General features: G+C 46.1%; 1 protein-coding gene and 1 pseudogene across 1 annotated transcript in view; both read left to right on the forward strand.

Annotated features, from left to right (window-relative positions):
- LOC119647588 (fibrillin-3-like) overlaps positions 1-20,483 on the forward strand; it is a 61,684-nt gene that overhangs the window by 36,945 nt on the left and 4,256 nt on the right. Inside the window, exons 19-30 of the mRNA XM_038048597.1 lie at positions 2,682-2,873; positions 2,940-3,131; positions 6,932-8,107; positions 8,164-8,358; positions 8,421-8,654; positions 8,749-8,946; positions 16,339-16,566; positions 16,635-16,832; positions 16,889-17,116; positions 17,193-17,387; positions 17,550-17,759; positions 17,821-18,018. Coding sequence (XP_037904525.1) covers positions 2,682-2,873; positions 2,940-3,131; positions 6,932-8,107; positions 8,164-8,358; positions 8,421-8,654; positions 8,749-8,946; positions 16,339-16,566; positions 16,635-16,832; positions 16,889-17,116; positions 17,193-17,387; positions 17,550-17,759; positions 17,821-18,018 — 3,444 coding nt within the window. The remainder of the gene's footprint in view (positions 1-2,681; positions 2,874-2,939; positions 3,132-6,931; positions 8,108-8,163; positions 8,359-8,420; positions 8,655-8,748; positions 8,947-16,338; positions 16,567-16,634; positions 16,833-16,888; positions 17,117-17,192; positions 17,388-17,549; positions 17,760-17,820; positions 18,019-20,483) is intronic.
- LOC119647500 lies at positions 11,405-12,256 on the forward strand (annotated as a pseudogene).

Raw genomic sequence — 20,483 nt, forward strand, 5'->3', positions numbered from 1 at the left:
GGGCCAACAACGCCAATGTGGATCGTGTGAAGACGCTTGGTAGACCGAGGGAACTACTTCTTTTGTACGTGCTTCTGACTTGACATTTCTGGCACGCAATGCGCTGTCTGGCCTTGGAATTAACGACCTTATTCATTGAAGGCCACAAATATTTGCCAGTGGCCAGTCGCTGCTTGGAAAAGAAGCTCATCGGCTGCCAGATTTGGTTTACCTTTTAGGCAGCGTCTACTGCGATGTCTGAGGCATTAATGAATACAGCTAGGGCTGCATCTGGGTAAGGAAATGCCAGGACTGTAACCTCTGCCAGTTCTCGTTTCACCAGCTCAAATGCTAACATGGCCTCTGTAGTGCACTCAATCAAACGCGAGTCTTCGGTTTTGGATCCAGACAAGTTGGCATTGAGGATCGCTTGATAATATGCAAGAAATGACGGTAGAAGTTTAATATGCCCAAAAATCTTCGAATATCCTTCACTGTTTTAAGGTTGCGGGAAGTCTGTGATGCCCTGAACCTTCTCTGGAATCCTGGGTGACTTCCTTTAAGGAAAATCGTGCGGCCTAAAAACTTCACCTGCTGTTGAAGCAATTTGGATTTCTCAACGTTAAGTACAAGACCGACCTCAAGAAAGATTAAAAAATGCATTCGAGATGTTCCAAATTCTCAGACTCGGGGCAAGAGGCGACCAAAACATCGTCTAAATATTCGAAGCAAAGGTTAAGCTTTTGCAGAACAGAATGGATAAGCCTCTGAAAATGTTGCGCCGCATTGCCAAGCAGGGTGAGAAGGGTGAGCACATTACCATTTTCGGATTGTCTTTTGGAGTCCCTCCCTGCAATTTTAATGGTACGCCTTGGCTAACCCCAATGCCGTGAAACACCGGCATTTACCAAGGTTTTGCGCAAAGTTGTGGATGGAGTGGTATGGGATGGCGGTCTGGAATGGTCTGGGCATTCAGACGTCGCTTTGGGACCATGTGTAGTGGAGAAGACCACCAGCTATTTGACAGTCTGAAAATCATCATCATCATCAACGGCGCAACAACCGGTATCCGGTCTAGGCCTGCCTTAATAAGGAACTCCAGACATCCTGGTTTTGCGCCGAGGTCCACCAATTCGATATCCCTAAAAGCTGTCTGGCGTCCTGACCTACGCCATCGTTCCATCTTAGGCAGGGTCTGCCTCGTCTTCTTTTTCTAACATAGATATTGCGCTTATAGACTTTCCGGGTGGGATCATCCTCATCCATACGGATTAAGTGACCCGCCCACCGTAACCTATTGAGCCGGATTTTATCCACAACCGGACGGTCATAGTATCGCTCATAGATTTCATCATTGTGTAGGCTACGGCTACTTCCGCAAATATGATAGAAAGACTGTGGAGCAGGTGGCAAATTTTCCTGAAGACTTGAGCGAGGTTGCAGGGTCTATAAGAGACTTGTTCTGGAGATCTACCAGCAATCCATAGTGGGCCAGGAAGTCTGCGCCTAATATGGGCCTGCTGATGTCCGCTATTACAAAACGTCATGGAAACCTTCATCGAAGTCCCAGACTCACACATACTGTTGCCCTAAGTGTGTATATTTAAGGAGTTAGCCACCGTTAGTTTGAGTTGTTGCTTATGACTCCGCGATGCTAGGCTTACCGAGACGTCTGCGCCTTTGTCGATTAGATAATGGCACTTTCTCAAAAGGTCATAGGTAGTTACATGACGTGGAGTTGCGTTCTGCGTAGCCTCCGCTGGGGCTTTAGTTTTTTTGGTGTTGTAAACGTTCATGGGCTGGTACACTTCTTTGTCTTCTCAGCGAAGATGCGGTAGTACCAGCAACCTGCAGGACTCGTTGAGCTCCTTGGCGCGGTTGGCAGACCACGAGCGGATTCAGGACCTTCTTCCCGAACACAAAGTTCCCAACACCGCCGCTAGCTTAGAGGTGGTAGCCGCAAGGGTAGCCTCCGTCTGCTGAGGCTCGGTAATTTGGCAAGTGGCCACCCTCGACATTTCACTGATGACGGGACGCGCATGCACTTTGTGGATCTTGTCAGTGGTGTTCGTTAACACCTCCAAAGACCTAAAGTCCGGGCAGGTCGAGATGGCCTGGGTGCTTTCCGGGAGTCGCAGTGCCTCAAACTAGCGAAACTAGGCCTCTGGGTTACGCCACCAAACCGGGGGCACCCGGACCGCTACTCCGCCCATGGGGAGTGCTGGAGGCGCTTACAGCGTTGCTGTCGTTTGACATTTGGCGAGCTTAATCTTATTTTACGAGGAGAAAGCGAAGTATCCTCCGAACCATACAACGTACAGTAACAAAAACGTACCGGAGCACCACGACCGAAGCGAAATTCACCCCCAAATCGGAACCAGTCGACCCTTAATGTCAATATCAAGAGGGAAAACCACGAGAAGCGCCAGAGGCCATAGCCTGTCCAGCTTTGAATTTAAAAAACGTCGCCTCGGCTATTGAGGTCTAACGTGCCTTAGTGAGTAGGTCAGGTGTTACGAATAAGTGGCAAGCTCATTCTTGGCAATGCCATGCAGTGGAAGTACTTCCTCAGAGCTTAAGAGGACTAGGTGACAGGAGAGTATCACACAACAAAGCTCTGGTAGGAGCAGATACAGATTGCCACAGCTAACTTTTTTAAACTACAGATTTTACTGTTCAATCACCCTCTCTTTCTCTTCCAGGAATGCGATGGATTACTCAATGGTGAAATGGGTGAAGATCCAGGCAGTTGTTCGCGCTACAAACTCTGCTGTAACTGCAAACTTTTGGTACTTTACTGCCAATATGGATACTATTTCAATTCCGAGGCCAAAGATTGCGTACTGGATGTCAATGGAACATGTCCTCTGCCCACACTTTCACCGGCTGATCCCGTAAGTTAAATTCTGGTTAACCCTCCATTTTCCTACTAATTAGCTTCTTCCATGCTACTTCGACAGTCCTGCGGTAACTACCCGAATGGAACATTCATTCAAAATTTGAACGACTGTCGCGGATACTACCTTTGCTTAAATGGTCGTACGATTTCCGGTTCATGTGGCGACAATGAATACTTTGATACTCATGAAGGTACCTGCAAAGTAGGAAACTGTCCAACAGATGTCACAGAAGCTCCAGTAACAGAAAGTGTGGTAAGTGGATTTCTTTCAGAGGAACAGAGGTAACTACTTAAAATTCTACAGTAACCATGGTGGTAGAGAGTCACCCTTCCGACGTTGCGCCTTGGGTTCGAATCTAAATTTCGGTAACGCACGAAGAGGCTGCATTTTCGAAAAGTCCTCACTAGTTTGCTTATTTATTTCGACTTTAAATAGATGCTCCCAAATCTGCCGCTTCAACCCCAATGGCTTGCGCAATCCTACTAACTTCAATTTCCAGGAGACCAATTTCAAAGGTCTAAATTCCGTCTTGACCGCTACCAACTGGTATCTCTTCTTTACTCAGTTCACATGCAAACAAGCCATGGGTTCTTTTTAGACCACTCAGTCAGCAGGTTAGACTGTTGATTGCATCCTTTTCTAATGATGTTCTTTGTAATTGACATATCAACGAACGTCTCAAATCTAAAATTTATCGCAATGTCGTCCGTCCTTTCGCTCTTTATGGTTCCGAGTGTTGACCGACTATAAAAGATAATGAATGGCGTCCTGCAATAATGGAGACGAAGATATTGCGCTAGTCCATAGCGGCGTGATATGTTTTGATCACATCCGAATCGAACCGATCGTGGAAAAATTGCGAGAGAGAAGTCTTCGATCGGAATGGTCACATAATTCGAACTAACGAAAATTCACTTGCCAAGATTGGTAAGCGACCAAAGGCCGTTCGAAACAACGTTGGCTTAGTACGTTGGATAGGGATTTGGAGGCCTCGCGATTGCATCGGCTTTCGAGATGCCGCTCAGACTCGCCATTGCCGCTTTCAGCAGGAACCTGTTGTAGATGACTCTCTGCATCATCTTCCAAATTTTATCTTAGGTGTAAATTGGGTCATATGCTGCTGGATCTGCAGGTGGCTTATTAAGTTTACGAAGCAACAGTGACATTTGCTTTTTCACCAAGCACTATCCTCTCCCTTTAGGCACATTGCGAAGAAGTCAGGCCTAGCCTTCACTGTCAGCTCAAAGATCCGCTAATGATACCACCCAAACCTAGAACCTTTTCGCTGCCCATTTTACCACATATTTTCCTCAGCTCTTTCTCAGTTACTGGAGGCGCCATGCACTCACTAAGCTGAAACGCTGTTTGCTTCCGCTATTGTGCAGGTGAGAAAACAGGATGGCAACAATTTTTTTCAGAAAGCACGGCAGCTTATCTGGCGTAATTTTCGCGACCTTTTCATTACCACTTTGTAGGCCCCACCTCTGGGTTTATATCGGGATGGTGGCACAACTCTTCAATTCTTTTTGCTTCCCTAAATGGCTTCTCTCTGGTCTCTTCTCGGTTATCGCTACCTTGTTTCCCTCTAAAGCTCTGGTAAAGATTCCCTGCCCGAAAACATTCGGCACGCAAATTTGTTGTGTCACTTACAGTTGTCTACCTTTTGACTGGTGACTTTTTCTTTGGTCGTACCGTCCCGGAATATATGGGGCGTAAGCACCGCGGAAAATGTGTCACTCTCAAAACGCAGCGCCGTCCATCCGGTCAACCCACCCAGCGTTCTGTGTGAGCTCATTTTCGAGGTCGGTTCGTACTTGACATCCATGCAGATTGCCTAGTGGCGTGCCAAACAACTCTGTTGGCTTTTGTATGCTAGGTACACTGGGACCCCAGGTGTCTTCCTTTGAAAATGTATGAGGGCCCATTTGCGAATACCAGGTCTTGCTCCGCGACTGCTTCGAGCACAACATATTCTCTCTCTGTCGTTGCCAGGTTGTCCCATCCAAAAACCCACGCGATAAAATTCGCTGCTATGATTTTCCGTCAGCGCCCAATATTTGGCAAGTGTAGCGCGGTGTGAAGCATAGCAGCTATATATGTACGTGGTTTGCTTTGACTTATTATTTTCTAGAAGGGTCCTTCTTCCCAGGCCATGGGGCTGTTTGTCCTGCTTGGTTACAGACCAAATACCACCTCTCTGACATATAGTTTAAGACAATTGGTCCTGCGACGCCTGACGCCGATTGAGGCTGATGGTTATGAACTTCATCTGAAGTTTGCGTTGAGGGATTCCTTGTATTTCGAGCACCTGCTACTGGCTGATATATGCCGATTTGTGTCAGCTCCGCTGCCCCCGCTAATATGGCCTTCTACTGGAACGCTAACCTGATGCCTCTCATAATGGCCGTTATATTCTACTGAATATTTCGGCGTTCTTTTGTAAATTAGCTGAGCTCCATGATCTTTTTACACAATGCGGAAAAGGAAGCTCCTAATTGGTCGCCAAAGCTTTCGTTGCGCGGATTGTTGGACGTTAAAATTTCTTCCTTTGGGTTTCCTCCCGCTACACACTCTCCACTGTGGTAAGGCTTTCAATCGCTGGAGCTTGGGCTTGTAAAATCGAGCGTCTTCTCAGCGGATCCTTCAATGGAACCAGTTCTAGTCTCTCACGTGCGCCTATAATATTAGACGTGACAGTAGCCAAGGTTACGATTATTGGAAGCATTGTGTTCGTTGATCCTCGTTTGCCAGGAGCCCGCTTCACTCCTTAAACCCCCCAGAACTGAGTTTCAAAAGTCCTGCGCCGTAACTTTGTTTTTCCTCTGTTCATCCATGTTGGTTTTACCTCTGAGTGTCCTTCTCATAGTCAGACATTTTGTTCTCACTTATACGGCCTACGAATAACCACGCCCACACACGACACTTTAATTGCGGGCATATGCATGCCAAAAGCACATCCCCCGAGCGGCTTGATGGGAAAGTTGGCAAACCCAACCACGGGAGCTTGGTCTAGTTAGACGCCTATAAAATCCTGTTCATCTGAAATTTTTGCAGACCAGCCTGACGTCTTACTTTCCTTCGGGAATGCTGTTTCTCTGTCCTGTGGGTTCCCTTTAACCGAAAGGAGATTACCTAGCGCCAGTACACGGCTGAGAAAGGTGAAGTCTAGAACCGGCTTCTGCTTGGAGTTTCTCTTTTTCTCCCGTATTCTGCTATCGAAGGCTTTAATAGCTCTCCACCTTATTCTTGATGGTTTGGTGCACATTGTGCTTGTCCATGATAAACTTGGATAACTCAACCCCTTTTACCCCAAGTTGGGTCATTCTTTCGTCTCGGTTCTCTATGCGCCTCGGCCTGATTACTCCTTTCATAGAGCCGTTCACCATTTCTTGACCCTCACTGTTCTTTATATTTCACGATCTTTGACAATGGCGGAAGTCTTGGAGTAGACAGGGTTTTCCAAATAGACCTTTTTCATGGTCCTTTATAATGTCTAAGAACTTGTAAGCCATTCTCCGCTCCTGCTAGTGTAGGTGAGTTCACACCCGCTTGTTCTACTGGACATTGGTGTCCCAGGGCTGCGAAATTCCTCCTCTTATCTGGGGTGCTCAGTTTTTTCCACCCTTTGGAAGTTAGAGAAACAGTCAGTAGAAGCGAAAACTATGCACCACTCGATGTAGTGTTAAATCCTTGACAAGGACCCCACGTGTTCATGATCTTCTTGATTGGAGCGCATGCGGAGCCATCAAGCTCTTTTGTGACTACATACGTCCCCAAGGTCTCATCAGAAAAAAGGAACTGAATGACAAGTAAATAAAGGCTATGTGGATAACCTATTTTGGGTACTTTTGGCGCATCACGGAAATTTTCGAGAGGAGGCGAGCCGCATTTTCTCAAGATGATCTGGATACCAAGAACTCTTCTGATCCTTTACAAAGGATTTCTAACTGAAAGGCTGATTTTCTGAAGCTAGTGACCTCTTTTTCTACCTCCATCTTTCGTAATTTCCGCAAACAAGATTTAACTAATTCCATCCGTTTTTACTTCACTAGATATGCAGCCCCGAATGCTACGGAACCTATGTAGCGGATCCAACTGATTGTTCCAACTATTACATCTGTTACTTCTCAATCCCCGTCCGTCAAACATGTCCAGATGGTCAGTACTTTGACACGGCAAACCGTGTGTGTTCCGCCGATCGTGGACAATGCAAGCTAACAGCCAGGGATATATCACCAGTTTGTCATGGTCAGCATGGAACCCTGGTCAGTCATCCCACTGACTGCAAACGATTCTACATTTGCGTGAATGGCGAAACCATCCCCTACCAATGCAAATCGGACGAATTCTTCAATGATAAGACCCTCAAGTGTGAGACTGACAGCAAAGGACTATGTAATCCAAACGATCTTTTGGAACAAGGACTGTTAGTAAACTGCACCGGACTTAGTGACGGAACTCTCCTGCGAAACCTCCAAGATTGCTCAGCATTCTATGTATGCTCTAGTGGGTACCCCGTTCCTGGACAGTGCCCGCCAGGATTCTCTTTCGAAAATGAAGAACTTATATGCGTACGCGATAATGGAAAATGCGAGAAGTCCCAAACGGATGTTTCCAAAATGGCTCGCTCCTTCCCAATCAACTTATGCGAGGGTCAGCATGGAGTATTAGAGGCAGATTCAAAGGACTGCTCCAAATTCTACACATGCGCATATGGAAAGGTTCTATCCCATGAAAAATGCAATGAAGGGGAATACTTCGACCAACTAACGCGACAATGTGCCAAGAATACTGGACATTGCATCAGCAAACTAGATATGCCCAGCAACCTGTGTTCCGACAAAATCGAAGGAGCTTACATACCCGATGAGAAGGATTGCACTAAATTCCTGATGTGCACTCGAGGCTATGCAATTCCACAAAAATGTGCAAAGGACATGTTCTTTGATCCTGTCCACAAATACTGTAGACAAAATGACGGCACTTGTACCAAGGGTTTGAAGGAAGCTAAAGAGGATGCTTCAGGCAATCTGTGTTATAAGAAGCATGGAGTCTTTGTAGCAGGTGACCAATGCAACCGTTATGAGCTCTGCATCAACGAGCAATCAGTAGCGAAACACCAGTGCAAACCAGGTCTCTACTTCGACGGAAAGACTGGAAAATGTGTGACAGATGACGAAGGAATCTGTAATACCAAAGATATCCGCGCACGATCAGCACCACTACCGGTAAGTTCCTTTCATCTTCAGTCTTTCTTCTAAGGATAATGGTTTTCTTCCTCCAGAACTGCCATCGTCTCTCCTCAAAAATATTCTATGCAAACGCTGCAGACAAGTGTCATAGCTTCTTCAAATGCGAGAGTGGTGCAGCTCACACTTACGTTTGCCCGAAAGGACTGATTTTCAATACTGTTCTGCAACAATGCGACTACCCGGAGTTTACAGAATGCGTGGACAATGCTGTTCCTTTGGAAGATATTGTAAGGATATTTGTCTTACTGCGTCAAGGATTAGTTGTTCATGACCTCATGTTTCTTTACAGACATGTGTTGGAAAACTTACTGGAGTTCGCTATGTGAATGTTGAAAATGGCTGTCAATCTTATTACCTCTGCGTCAACGGAAAAGATGTTGAGAAGTCCTGTCCCAAAGGAATGTTGTACAACTCAAAATTGGATGTTTGTGATTGGCCGCAAAATGTTCAGTGTCAAGGACCTTATGGAAAAGTACAAAGTAGACATGGAGCTTCGGCGAAAAAGAAGGGAATTGACAATAGTGTAAGTAGGAAGAGGAAGTCTTTGAAATATCTTAAGGATCTCTCGCGATACCTCAACATCTTCCTCCGAAAACTACAAATTTTTGTAATTCCAGGTCTGCAACGGATTAGAACTGGATAAATTCTACGGAAATGGTGCCGATTTCTGCCTAAGTTTCTTCAAATGTACGGGTAATACTGTTCACCTTTTCACCTGCCCTCCTGGACTCATATTCAATTCGACAACTGGAGCTTGCGATTATACTCATTCGACTAAGTGCTATGATCATAAAGGTCAACGCGTTGGAAATCCGGTAATTAAATTCAGATAAATCATTTGATACTTGAGTCGACTGGGATAACCTATTCCCCCCCCCCCCCCCCCACATCCGGTATCCGGTCTAGGCCAGTCTTAGTAAAAAACTCCAGATATCCTGCGCCAAGGTCCACCAATTCAATATCCCTAAAAGCTGTCTGACGTCCTGGCCTACACCATCGCTCCATCTGAGGCAGTGTCTACCAGGTCTTCTTTCCCTACCATAGGTATTGCTCCTTTGGACTTTCCGGGCTGGATTACCCTCACCCGTATGACTTAGGTGACCCACCCAATGCAAGGAAGACCATCGCCAACACACAGTCCAAGATAGAGCTCCTTCTGGAAGACGTTAATATCACGAACCTAAATGTCACCCGACGTCTCCTACTTTCATTGCTTCTAATCCGCCACTTAGATGTAACAATCTCATTTGACAACCTTCTTCCAAAAGCGGTCCTAAGCCGGAGAGCTCACTGATAATAACAAGATCTATGTGCAGCAAAGGTATACCTTTGTTGATCCTGTAAGCCGCAGCGTGCCGAACTAACTCTAGATCAAGAGGAGGTAGAACCAATAGTGCTTGCTTGGCAAGTGATATACAAAAAGACAGGTGCAGAGGCATGGAACAGTTTGCTGACCTACATTGTCATCGCAACCTCATACAGCACAGGGGACCAATCCTCTTTAAACAGCATTTTCTTCTCAAAATATGCCTCAACATATACACCAATATACCTGGCGGACAGTGTAACTTGCCTTTCAGCAACATACCTATGATTTTTCATCACCGGGACTGCAATACCACGCATTAACGACGCGCAGTACCCGTTGCTTAATCGGGGGCGCTGTTGCCTTCAATGAGAATAACGAGATTATCCACAGATGCAATGCAATCAACCATTAGACTAAGCCCACCCGACAGTTCATCCATCATTAAGTTTCCTAGAAAAAGCCTAAGATAGGTCCCTGTGGTCACTCGCGTTTCACATTCATTAAAGCTCATTCCACCATGGCAGACTCCCAGCTTAGGGGTGTCAAATAAAAATGAAATAAATTTCGAATGTGGTTAATTCGATTGACAGCTGCCACCACCGATGTTCTCCGTGGCGGAATAGGCCTTGATTTCAGCACTATTCCGGTACAGAGAGTGCATCCCATGCCAGAAATGTAAGGTCACCTGGCATATAAGAAAAGAAGTGGGCTCATTTCCCCGCACTACCAAGCGGTTCCACACCATGCACCTCGACATCGTAGGTCCTTTGAGAGAGACTCGCACGGTTTCAAGTATTGCCTTACAATCATCGCCAAGTGTACACGGTGGCCTGAGGCAATACCTCTGAAAGACATTACGGCGCAATCTTATTCCGAAACCCTCTACCGAGAGTGGATCCCTCGCTTTGGCGTCACTGCAGTGATCATTACTGACCAGGAAATGCAATCTGAGTCCACCCTTTTCTCCGAGTTAGGCAAACTCCTGGGATTCAAACGCCAGCGAATTACGGCATACCACCTGCAATCCAATGGGATGCTAGAGCGTTGGCACGGGACACTGAAAGCCGCCATTATAGCTTGCGACGATTCGTCCTGGACACAGGTCTTGCCTCTCGCCCTACTTGGCCGCCGAACAACCCGCCGGGAGGAATTTTATGCCAGCCCCGCAGAGCTGGTATACAGGGAGAACTCAATACTCCCAAGTAGTCCGGTCTTCGACAAAAGATCGGGTCTCATAGACTCGGGATGTCTGCACCTGCTGAAAGACAATCTCCACCACCTTAAAACTACAGCTCCCACCCGACACACATGCGTACCTGCCTGCGCTGCCAAGGAGCTGGACGGATGCTGTCTAGAAGCCGCTGCAGCCTCCATACGAAGGCCCGTAGCGTGTTCTCAAGCGGAAAGAGCATTTATTCCCGCTCAAGATCGGGGGACATAAAAATGCTGTCTCCTTATCCAGGCTGAAGCCCGTTTGCGCCCCAAATCAACGTCGCGTTCGCTTCGCCGAATGATGGGGAACGCAGTTCCGAGTTAAGTCGCTGAAACTCTTAGGTTTCATCTGGGGGCGGAGTAATGTGGCGCAGCGGGGTTCAAATTTATTTCGAATGTTGTTAATTCGATTGACAGTTGCCACCATCAGTGTTCTCCGTGGTGGAGAAGGCCTTGATTTCAGTGGTGATGTTGGCTAGGGCGAAGACCACAACCATACCTGGATTCAAAACACCAGTTTCAACTCTACCGACTGGCACTGTTTCGATACTGCCAACTTTGTTCGGGTCTGTTGCTGGAATAAGGCTTTGTGATTGCTCGGTTTTGAAATCTGAAATTAAAAAAATCACGAAAAATGGTTGAGACAAAGACTCGTCGTCCTTGGACATGTCGATTCTGATAAATCCACCTCCACCAGTCACTTGATCTACAAATGCGGTGGTATTGACTAACGTACCATCGAAAAGTTCGAGAAGGAAGCCCAGGAAATGGGCAAGGTTTCCTTCAAATATGCCTGAGTATTCGACAAATTGAAGGCCGAACGTGAACGTGGTATGAACATCGATATTGCCCTGTGAAAGTTCGAAACCTCCGAGTACTATGTCACCATCATCGATGCCCCTGGACATCGTGATTTCATCAAGAACATGATTACTGGTATGTCACAAGCTGATTGCGTTGTGTTGATTGTTGCCGTCGATACCGGTGAATTCGAAGCTGGTATCTCAAAGAACGGACAAAGCCATGAACACGCCTTGTTGGCTTTCACTTTAGATGTCAAGCAATTGATTGTCGGCATCTACAATATGGACTCCTCCGAACCACCATACAGCGAGCCCATTATCAGGAAATCAAAAAAGAAGTCTCGTCGTACATCAGGAAGATCGGTTACAATCCAGCCGCCGTTCCATTCGTCCCAATCTCCGGATGGCACGGAGACAACATGTTGATAACATCAACCAACATAAACTGACTCAAGGGATGGGCCATCTAACGCAAGGAAGGCAAGGCTGAAGGTAAGATCTTGATCGATGCTTTGGACGCTATCTTGCCACCCACCCGTCCAACTGAGAAGCCTCTTCGCCTGCCACTCCAGGACGTGTACAAATTGGCGGTATCGGAACAGTGCCAGTCGGTCGATTGAAACTGGTATCTTGGTTGTCATCTTTGCCGAGCCAACATCACCATTAGGGTACCCGTTTAAAATCTGCAAAGATGGCAAGGACGTGCTTGTTAAGACAGCCGATAACAAAGGTTATGACATACATCAGCACATTGTCGGTGGTCTTACTAGTTTCAAAGTCATACTGCCTTTCCGACACTAGATGAGGAGCTTTCACGCAAGCCGGTGGACCATAGACCCCTTCAGGTCCTTGCTAAAAAAGGAAGAAGAGATATGGTCCTACTATTCCTATCCTTCTATTGTGACTTCAGGACTACAAAATGCTTGGCAATCTTGCGGAAAGCAGGGAAGTGACCCTTCCGTAAGCAACGCTCATAGAAATACTGGACATGAGATGGGATGGCCCAACAGACGTCTTTTCATATCTCGTCAGTCATCCCATCCCAGCCAGGTAACTTTCGAGACTTAAGACTCACCATGCCCTGTTCGATTTAACAACACTGCCAAGGAGGAATTCCTCCCTCCCACACTTTCAGTACGGCCGCCAGGAAAAACCAAAGGCTCAAACCTCGGGAACAGCTCACCTAGAAAGGCATAAACCGCATCATCCCATATCACTGTAGGTTCTCTGTGCACTTCAATGACGGAAATGGCGCGTCCCTTGCGTATCTGGAAAACCCTTCCCCAAAAATCTGCGCTATGCTCCCCGACGAATCGTGCCCATTCTTCCTGCTTAAACTGTTCAACAACTCTTTATAAGTCGATATACCAGGCTTGCAAGCAAACCGAAGTCGACCAACATCAACATGTGGGTTAACAACACTTTGATGACGCTCCTTTTGGAATCTCTTCCTCAAACGCCACACTTCCTTCTCTATGAAACTCCGTTCGAGTTTCCTCATCATATCATTCAGCAGACTAACTTTCGCATCCACCGTGCAAAGCACATATTGCAAACTCGTCCATCCTAAGTGGGGGGGATCAAAACATTGACATTCACATTGTTATTGACCAGTACTGGTCGTCCTCTCCATGACAACATTGCTGCCTGCCACAGGACCTGACCGTATTAGACTCCTCCTGTTTTCTGAGCCGCTCCAAAGACATTTAGTCCAGCAAATGACTCTCATGTATCGGCTGATTTGTCTGGTGCAGCAAACTCACCTCTCCAGGAAATATGTCAACTGAAGTCATGCCGCAGCCACTAGCACCACCCTATCTGATGTGATTTTAAAAACCTTGCAGATCCTTTGTGTCATCCGACGATAGCCCATGCTTAAAAGTATCGGAACAGTGTCGGATTCCTTTTGGATAAGCATCCTTCAGCTGCCCCTAAGGCTTAGCTTGTTAACCGACATAACCCCAGGTATTTGGTAGTACGCGTGCAAGAGGCGGCCCGTCTCTAGTCAGGATATTATCGCCCCTACTGTTTTCGTCGATAACCACGACCAACTCCATTAAACAGCACATCTCGCAGCAGAAAGCTGAGTAGGAAGCCATGTGGTACCAAGACTATAATCCTTCCCTAGTGGTTGAAGAGTCGTACTCCATCACTTCTGAAGAAACTCTGGCTAACATCAGAAACAAGGCCATTTCAACTTTGTCACCCCTTTCATGATTGAAGCTGACGAAAGTTAGTTCTACTGACCGAGTAATAACTGCCTTCAAAGTGACGTATCCCTACGACTTCGATGCTATCGTTTTGTCTTCATTTTGACCACAAAAGGTCTTCGTCAAGCCTTATCAGAGGCTTCGAGAAAATTTCCGGCCCGGCCGCATGCCTCGCCGAAAGTGAATGATTTTCACAACTTCATACTCTTTTACCAAAATATAAGGAGTCTAAGGACCAAGCTGTCGGGTTTCTAGCATCACGTCATCTGCATTACTGAAATCTGGTTAGATGACAGGATTTTATATTTCGAGCTTCTCGAAGGTTGTACTGTCTGCTCCCTCCCTAATAACTCCACCCATCCTTCCCTTCCTTTACTCACTTTAATGTGCACCTGTGCCACCCTCCAATTTAGCCTTCCCAGAAACTACTTACATCGCACTCTGGATCGTGCCCTCTTTAACCTCCCTGTGCGTTGCCCAATCCCCCCAAACCTCAAACCTTTCTGGTTCCATATTCGTAACTCCCACTGTCCTCTCCTCTCCTCTCTCCTCTTCCCTCCCGCTAGCAGATGTAGCGTGCCCCGAATCTCCAATCATTCCCCTGCTTACTCCTCACCTTTCGAGCACCTTATTGGCAAACTTGATTACAATGTCAGCCTTAGCGACGACGGTCATCCAAACCTTCTTTTGCTTAAAACTGGTCAACCCATCTCCCTTCCCTTAACTTTTCAACTGATCCGGCCGCGTCTCTTTTGATTGCTGCACATCCCTCCCCTTCTCCCCTTCTCTGGCGTCCCACAGAGATCTAGTCTGGGTCATTTATTATTTTTATTTTTTATCATCGACCTTCCCCTTCTTCTTAATTGACCCTTTTTGCTCTAAGCCGAAGACCTTAAACTGTTTTGCGCTATATCGTCGCCTATGGACTGTGTTTCCCTTCAGTCTAACCTGGACACTCTGGTTCGTTGGTGCTCGACTAATGGTTTAGCGCTAAACGTCAGAAGTGTCACTCTATGTGCTACTCCGTAAAATCCTCACCCACTTCTTTCTCCTACTCTCTTAACGGACATTCCTTATCATACCTAAATTCCACGCGAGACCTCGGATTCACTTTCTTCAAGAAACCCTGCTTCGACACCCATTGCTTCGAAGTCACCAATCGAGCAGTGAAATTGTCAACCTTTATACTTACCTCCTCCTCTGATTTTGATTCTATCGGGCCCTCCTTGGTTCTCTTTAATTCTTTCGTCAGGACTACTTTCGAGTACTGCTAACTGGTCACCTTCCCGTAACTGTAATTGTCTTGCCCTTGAAAGTGTGGAACGTAAATTCACTCGTCTTTAAGGAAAACTTGCCTGATGTGGACTATCTCTCCCGCCCTCGCCTTCTGAACATCGCCTTCCTACAACAGCGTAGATCCTACCTGGATTAATGCACATTTCCTCGGGTCTCATTGACTGCTCCGCTTCTAACGACATCACCCCGTCGTCCTGCGTCTTATAATACACATAACGCAGACATTTTCAACGTACCCTCCACAGAGCTCGGGGTCTACTTTCATTCCCTGATTCCTAGACTTTAGACCAACGCGCAACCGCTTGGTCTTCGTCTCTTCTTTCAGCAGTTTTGAACAGAAAATTAGGCCAACCTTCCAAGGAAAACTTTTCCGAGCTTCTGGCTAATTCGATAACTCAAAAAGTTCAAGGATTGGTTTGTTGGAGACCGCCTTTAACTCCTACTGAGGCTAAGTTACCGCAGAACTATCTAGGCTAACACCCAAAACTCTTTGGCTTCGACTCTTAGAGAAATACTCCCGGACCAATGACTCTCGAAAACAAGCTGTTAACACTGCAATAGATGAGGTCTTGGCCTGCCTAAAAATTATAGCGTTTAGTTCCTCAGAGCCTTATATTGTCATTGGCGCAACTAACGTACGTTTTCATGCTACAACAAAACTTCTACTCATCTTGTTTCAACCACCCTACTTGTCTCCATCGCGAAGATTCTACAACCCATTTCGGGCCTTAGCCTTCAAGATGTCCTTCCTCCAACCATCTCAGTCCATCGATCGAGTCCTCCGATTTAGATATCCGAGCACTGATGTGCTTTTTTCATTTACCGAATATGCCTAGCCCTTTCGGGGTTCTCCCACCAGTTTCGTCCTTCTGTTCTGCCTCTACATACCCTTTTAGGTATCCAACTGTCATCCGCCAATTACAGCTTCCGATGTTTGATTATTTTGGATAGGATGGGTCGTCAAATATTTAATAGAACTCATGCTCGTATCTGATTCACCATTGGTCATTCTCTCATTTAGCTCCTATCATTCTCCAAAGGACTCTGTCTCTGGTACTGGCCAGTTTTTCGGTACTTTGTGTTAGGGTCTATGTTTCCTTTAAAATTGTCCTTTTTCTCCTGTGATACCAAGAATTAGGACTAGTAAGAGTGAGAAAGGACCCTCAAGCTAAAGATCAGTCTCATTGGTGATTTTGGATATACCAAACTTCGGGAAAGTATCATGGAAAATGTCAGTTTTTTGACTTAAGGTTACAACCTTTTTGCAAATATTGCATATTTCGGGAACCTGTTTGGTGTGATATTCCCTGCGATTGCCAGCTAGAAAACCTTAAGCAACGGTACATATTTCAAACAACAAATCTTTTTTCATTTCAGCCATGCAAGGGGGACGCAACTGGAACCCTCGTTGAAAATGTTCAAACTCGGTGCCAATCTTTTTACATTTGCAATAATAACGAAGCAGTCGAACAATTCTGCCAAGACGGAATGCTTTTCAATGCGGAAACCAAGGTTTGCGATTGGGCATACAACGTTCGTTGTGGTGTCGTACAGTCGCATCGGTCGAAAAGGAGTGCGTCAAATGAAAAACCAAAACATACACCGGTGAGTTTTCTGCCAGTCATATTTTTGAACTCTCTCCCAGAATATCATAGAAAACCTTATCCTTACAGAATTGTCACAACCTTAAACAAAACAGATACTTTGGTATCGCTGAGGACAACTGTCATTCATTCTTCAAATGTGTAGGTCTCCATGCAATGGTTCAAAGCTGTCCACCAGGACTCTCATTCAACTCCTTGAAAGATGAATGTGATTGGCCCCATGTTGGAGAATGCTTTGATTCGAGAGGTTTAGCTGTAAGACAACCGGTAAGACAAAAAAAAATTAACCTTGTTCTGTCAATCAACCTAATCTGTCATTTCAGCCATGCCTTGGAGCCGAAACAGGAACATTTGCAGAGAACCTTGAAGACGGCTGCAAATCCTTCTTCATTTGCAATAATAATGTTGCAATTGAACAGCGTTGTCAAGACGGAATGCTCTTTAATGCTGAGAAAAATGTTTGCGATTGGCCACAGAATGTACGATGCGGAATTGGTCATGCTCATCGTCAGAAACGTCATGTTGAGGTTAAAAAACCAAAGATCCTTCCTGTAAGTAGTTTTGTTTTTTGTAAACCTGGGAAACCATTCACTGGTCGCATTTTCCTACACTTCCAAAATATTCCAGAGCTGCTCCAACGTTGAGGAAAACAAGCTTTATGGGTTAAAGGACGATAACTGTCGCACATTCTTCAGATGTATTGACAATCAAGCGTTTACTTACGAATGTCCTTCTGGTCTTATCTTCAATCAACTCACTAACGAGTGTGACTGGCCACAAACTAGTGAATGCCGAAATGTAACGAAGAGAGTTCCTCCACCGGTAGGTCTTCCAATTCTCACTGCCTCCTCTGGATAATACTTCCTTGAAGTTCCTTCAACCTAGCTTTCCCATTATCCTCGCTTTCCGTAGGATCTTAAAATTCTAGTAGCCCTTTATTCCCGGTAGAGCCAATATTAACTTATTTTACCTACTCCAAAACAGCCCTGCGTCGGAGTCAAGGACAACACCCTTGTTGAGAACTTGAATACCAGCTGCCGATCCTTCTTCATCTGCGAGTACAGTCATCCAGTAGAAAAATTCTGCCAAGAAGGGATGTTATTCAATATCAAAACTCTAGCATGCGATTGGCCAGAAAACGTAAAATGCGGTGCTCATTTGATCCATCGTGAAAGGCGAGATGTAGATACACCCGTAATACCTAATCTAACCAATCACTAGGATCAAACTCATAATATCCTTCTTCCTCTTCCAGGATTGCTTCAACATCAAACAGAATAAATTCTATGGTATCACCAAAGACGGTTGCCAGACATTCTTCAAGTGCCTTGAGAATAAGCCATTTGTGTACGATTGTCCACCTGAGCTAATATTCAACACAGAGAAGGGTGAATGTGATTATCCGGAAGCTACGAAGTGTGAAGGACCTGAAGTCGATGAAATTAAGGAGCCGGTAAGTCGAAAAATTCAGGACTTTTTGGATTACATACCAATAATCAAAACAGCGCAGTTCAAATCAAATGTCCTTAAGCTAATAGGGAGGGGAAGGGGTGATTTCCCATCATTCTCCCTTCCATCTTAATTTGAAGGTAACCCTTCAATCGCAAGATGAAGCTGATTTTCTAATCCATGTATCTTTTCACGACTTTCCCGTGTAGATCAATGTCAATATCTATCAAAAACCAACCATAGAGGGAGGAGCAATGAGTTACTTCGGCGTACTAGAAGTAGAATACCTTAGTAAGCCTTACTTCAGGTTACCCTCGCAATTAAGCCATTAAATGATGATTGAGAAGCTACAGAATGTTGACTATTATCAACCATGAAAACAAGGACATTCAATAAGTTGAGAAACTGGTGAGGGCCCAGATTCGTTACCACCAAAATATTGTTGTCACTTATTTGTGTACTCCTGCGTTAGTCACTTTGGAATTTAGGTCTCTTAGAGCTGCAACCCCTTTTACGTCATTGCCAAACACTCAAGTGTCCTTCGCCTGAAGCAGTTGGGATTTACAAAAGGTCGGATCCTGTTAGGGGAGTTTGATTGATTGACAGCCATGGTGGCCGTGTTGGTACCAAGGTGATGCAACGCCGTGCTCTCTTCTCAACAGGGTCGGCATCCAACGTGGAGCCCAAAAGGTGGCATTCCCGCTATCTTTTGGAGCTTAAACCCACCGGGCTTATTAGTACTAGGATCAGTCCTTCCTTCGCCGGTGAATACTCAGATGCCTAAACGAACTTAGGACGATTTTGTTCACCGGATGAACATCCTGTTGTAAGCTCGAACTTGACGCTCAAAACAGGGCCCTTTAGCGGATTCCCCTGCATAGCCGACTGAAATTACTGCCATAGTGCAAGAGAGGAGAATGTAGAGAGAAGTAGAATGGACCTTGTCCATCCATTTTGTGGGTATTTGGTTTGGATCGTGGCTTTGAGTTTCAACCAGAGTAGTCAAAATTGGGAGCATGGTCGTGCCGTTACCCCATTCCTAGTCTGGGAGGGATTTAGGCCTGCGATTCCGATCAAATTCCTCAGGAGTTGGGAAACCCTATCCTTCCATTTCCCCGGATTTTTTTTTTTGGTAATCTTTATCTCATTACTATCTTGCGATCGCTTTTAGGCAAGCCACTGCCTGCCTACAGTTGGATGTGGATGAAGTGGTGGAGTCGAAACCGGCCGGAGTTGAGCCAAAAACTCCCATAGGGCAAAAGAAGCCAAAGCAGCCTTTTCAGCCCTTTCATCACTTAAAAACGCTCCTCCTCTCCTCTCTCTCCTCAAAACAGTCCTCTGCGCTCATCCATTAGATTGAGCGGCTGCGGGAAGAGACTCGGGAACGTAGGTTCTTACCGGAGCATTGTACGATCCACTCTTCGGCTAGGATATCAAATGAGGACACGCCGGGTCTCCGGTCGTATGGTAATTCTTCTAGTCCTCGAGCTGGAGCATCGCCTTTGCATTCTGCGAGTTCGGGTCGGAGACTAACAAACGATGGGAACAGATTCTCCAGAGAAAGCAATTACTCCGACGACCGCGTAAGTAATATAGTGTCAGAATGGGTCCTGAAGGCGATAAGCATTTTACTGGATCGGGTGACAATGTTGACGAAAGATGCCCTGGCAGGGCATCTCCACCTATTGTTGACAGGACCTACGCTGGAGTGTTATTAGCGCGGACCGCTGATCCCTTGCCCTGGAGTCTGCTGTGCGCCGAACTGCTAGAGCGGTTCGAGACAGTCTGCTCCGATGGTGATATTCGAAGGCTAATGAGCAGCTGGTTTTCGGAAAAAGGGCTAGTCTTTCGACGAGTATCTGCATGCCATTCTACAAGTGGAGGACAGCTTATCCGGGCCCTTAACCAATGACGAACGACTCGATGTGCTGCGCGCAGGGATAAGTATTCCACTAAGGAGACAACGTCCTAATACCGTAGCGCAGCTTCGTCAGGTACCTGGGGAACTGGAGTTCCTGGATAGGGAGGAGCGATGGAGGAGAAAGTCTGGAATTTCTCAGAGACCGAACTCTTCACTCTATCCTTCTTCTCGTCCAGTTTTCAAGCCTATCGTTAGCAAGGTTTCCAATGATTCACAATATCCACCTTCGAGCGTCGGGGAGGTTGATAGCTAGCTCGAAGGTATATTGCCTATTCCACTTTGTTGGAATTGCCGGGAACCTGGCCATCGCTAGGATCTGCGTCGGGCGCAATTTAGCTACGGATGCCGTCCAACGGACCTGATTGTACTGTGTGTGCATCAAAAACCGACCAGAAAGGAAAACCCCTATCACCAATAGCTTCCTATCGTCAAGCTGGCGCAGTCCCAGAACATGGGAAAGACTGTACCAACTAATTCATTGATTTGTCATGTCCATAGTCCGTCTGTATTAGCAGACATAGTTCCTTCGCAATACGATGATTCCGAAG

The sequence above is a fragment of the Hermetia illucens genome, chromosome 2 (genome assembly GCF_905115235.1).
Source record: "Hermetia illucens chromosome 2, iHerIll2.2.curated.20191125, whole genome shotgun sequence".
NCBI lineage: Eukaryota > Metazoa > Arthropoda > Insecta > Diptera > Stratiomyidae > Hermetia > Hermetia illucens.